We start from the raw sequence: 2681 nt of genomic DNA, 5'->3' as shown, positions 1-2681 counted from the left end.
TAAAATAAACATTTCCGGAATGTTATTTTAACTTTTTCGGATATCTCTCAAGTGCAGTAAATATTTAATATAAAATGGGTGAATTTTTAAATTCTCAAATTCATAATTGATTTTATTTATTTTATATACTTCCAATTTTTTTTAAGCAAAACCCTTTTGGCAATAAAAACTACAATACTCATACGTAATATTTTTCATTAAAGCGAAAAATATTATTCATTGGTATTGTCAGAAAGATTACTTAAATTTTTTGGCTATTTTTGTCCCTATCGTTCAGGGGCATGACGTTTCCTATATTTCCTACATGTTTCTAGCGAGCCGAAAAAACTTTGGAGTTTATACGGTGTTTTCTGTCATTTTGGAATGAATTAGCAAAAAATACAAATACAATCTAAAGGCTAATTTAATGTGGAATGGGCAACCGAATACCCCAAATTGGCAACCTACGTACTTTCGGAGATATCTCGTGAAATGTGTACGAAAACAGGGAAAAATTTACACTAAAACCGGTCGCATTTTTCAGAGCTAATGTCAGTCCCCCTGCAATATCGTCCATAGAAGCACAAAATACACCGCATCAGATTCTATTGGACTTTCCAAGGTTAGATGTAAGACTTATCATTGATTATGTTTCTCAGTTTAATTTTTATTGTTTATTTGCAGTCCGTAAAAATTGTCTCGTCTTTAAAGAGTTAAGGGGGTAGCCTGAATTACAATGTCAATCAATTTTTTTTATTGCTTAAATTGACAAATGAATAATCAAATAATCAAAGAATATATCACAAAAATTACGGAAACCCATATTCAAAGTATTTTCGAAGCTACAGAGTCAAGTGTTTTAAGTGTTTACAAAAAATGGTTGGTCATCTATTAACATAAAATGAAAATCATTGCTAAATAGCGATAGAGTATATTTCTTCTTTTGAAACATTAAAATTTTAATTAATTTTTATTGTTTTATTTAATAACGATTGCGAACTGGGTGCTGGCTTGGTGCTGGCTGTGATATCCTTGAATTGTGTGATGAATTGTGCACTGGCGGACTAATCCTTTTACTCGTTGAAAAATGTAGTAAAGTTTCTGTGAAAATTTTTTCCTTAGACCACAAAAGAAAATCCACTATTTCCTTTTCTTTCAAAGGACATGGAGGTTTAGCACTTGAAATCAACTCATCAACTGACATTACAGGAAATCTAATAAAGTAGATCAAATTTCCTAATTCCTGTCTAATTTTTTCTGAAAATTTTTTTTCGGATTTACATTTCTTTGTCATCATCTGCATAATGGCTCTATACAGCTCATATTCTGAACAAGCAAGGTACGGTGATTTAAGAATCATCTTCAAGATGCGTTTGTGAGGCTTTGAGTCATTTAGATTTTTTATAACAATTAGGGGATTTTCTACACAAATTTCCCACATTTTTTCATTTACGGCTTTAAGACCAAAATTTTCAATAAATTCATAATGATCGGTCAAGTTATCCCGATTCATGAAGCCCAGAATGAAGTCCATAACCTTGTGGATTAGTTCAAAAATAAAGTATTTCTTAGCAGCATAGAGAACTTCCAGATAATTTCCTTCGTAGATATCAATATGGCCATTATATATAAAATTGAGCATACTATTAAATGTATCAAATGTTATGTCTGCAATGGCTATTTGCTCATTTTTATTTCCATCAGAAAATCCGCTAGAAAACTGCTTTTCGAAAACTTCACTTATTTTCACAAGTTCGTGTTTCTCGGCCTTCAAAATAGATCCTTCGTTGTTTGGAAAAATAAATATTATGTTAGGTTGCGTTCCAAATTCCTTGCGATTTGAATTCAAATTATTGTTGCTAGTGACATTTGCTAAATTTTGTGATAATGCTTTCCTCAGCGCCATACTGATAAAAAATTTATTTAATAGATTTGTGCAGTTTTTTTTAGTGTGATTTAAGAAGACTCACTTATTTAATAGATTTTTAAATCAATTTTTAACGCACTTTCGCAAACTAAAATTTTAAAGTAGATACCAGTAGTCTCACAATACTAATTCTTTCAGTAATTTCTGTTTTACTTTTAATCACCCAAAGGCTATTTCGAAACTGATTCACTTTAAAATAATACACTAGGTTACAAATTATTGAACGGAAGTGCGATAAGATAAACATAACAAGAAAAATAACATCAAATAAATGATAAGATACGCATATTAATAAAAATATACCCATTCTCAGAATAAATAAAAAGAGTAAGATAAAAATCACTCAAGTGTCGATTAAGAATTCTTCATAGATAGAGAAAAAACTCAAGTGTTCGGCTTGAATTGTGGCTTGTGTTCTGGATTGCTTTATGCCCAACACACAATAATTTTTGTTTAGTAAACATGTTTTTGACATTTCAGTGAGAGTGAGTGAGATCTAGATCTAGTCATCTCGCTCATTCTCATGGAAAATTTTGAAAGCATGTTTATAAAACAAAAGTTATTGTGCGGTGGTCATTATATGTTGAATGAAAGGAGTGCCTCTGCAGGATTTGCAGAGTTTTTAGAATTTGTCACCTGTAGGGGAGACCGGGGTACTTTTAGCCAGCAAATGAGGCTTTTTTTTGCGTATGATTTGTGAAAAAATGTTAAGGTTTGTCTAATATTATTATGTTTTATAAGTAGCCTTAGGATATTGGCTGTATAAAACCGTGTA

At 31.0% G+C, this 2681-nt stretch overlaps 1 protein-coding gene across 1 annotated transcript; it reads right to left on the bottom strand.

Annotated features, from left to right (window-relative positions):
• Positions 1–894: 894 nt before the first annotated feature.
• On the bottom strand, positions 895–2076 carry LOC129800391 (BTB/POZ domain-containing protein 2-like). The gene is made up of 2 exons (XM_055844732.1): positions 1950–2076; positions 895–1886 (listed from the first exon to the last, which is right to left on the bottom strand). The coding sequence occupies exon 2, from the start codon at positions 1883–1885 to the stop codon at positions 962–964; it is 924 nt and encodes a 307-aa protein (XP_055700707.1). The 5' UTR covers position 1886; positions 1950–2076; the 3' UTR covers positions 895–961.
• Between the last annotated feature and the right edge of the window lie 605 nt (positions 2077–2681).

Source organism: Phlebotomus papatasi, chromosome 2, assembly GCF_024763615.1.
Source record: "Phlebotomus papatasi isolate M1 chromosome 2, Ppap_2.1, whole genome shotgun sequence".
In the NCBI taxonomy this organism is placed as follows: domain Eukaryota; kingdom Metazoa; phylum Arthropoda; class Insecta; order Diptera; family Psychodidae; genus Phlebotomus; species Phlebotomus papatasi.
This window is presented reverse-complemented; position numbering and strand designations above follow the sequence as displayed.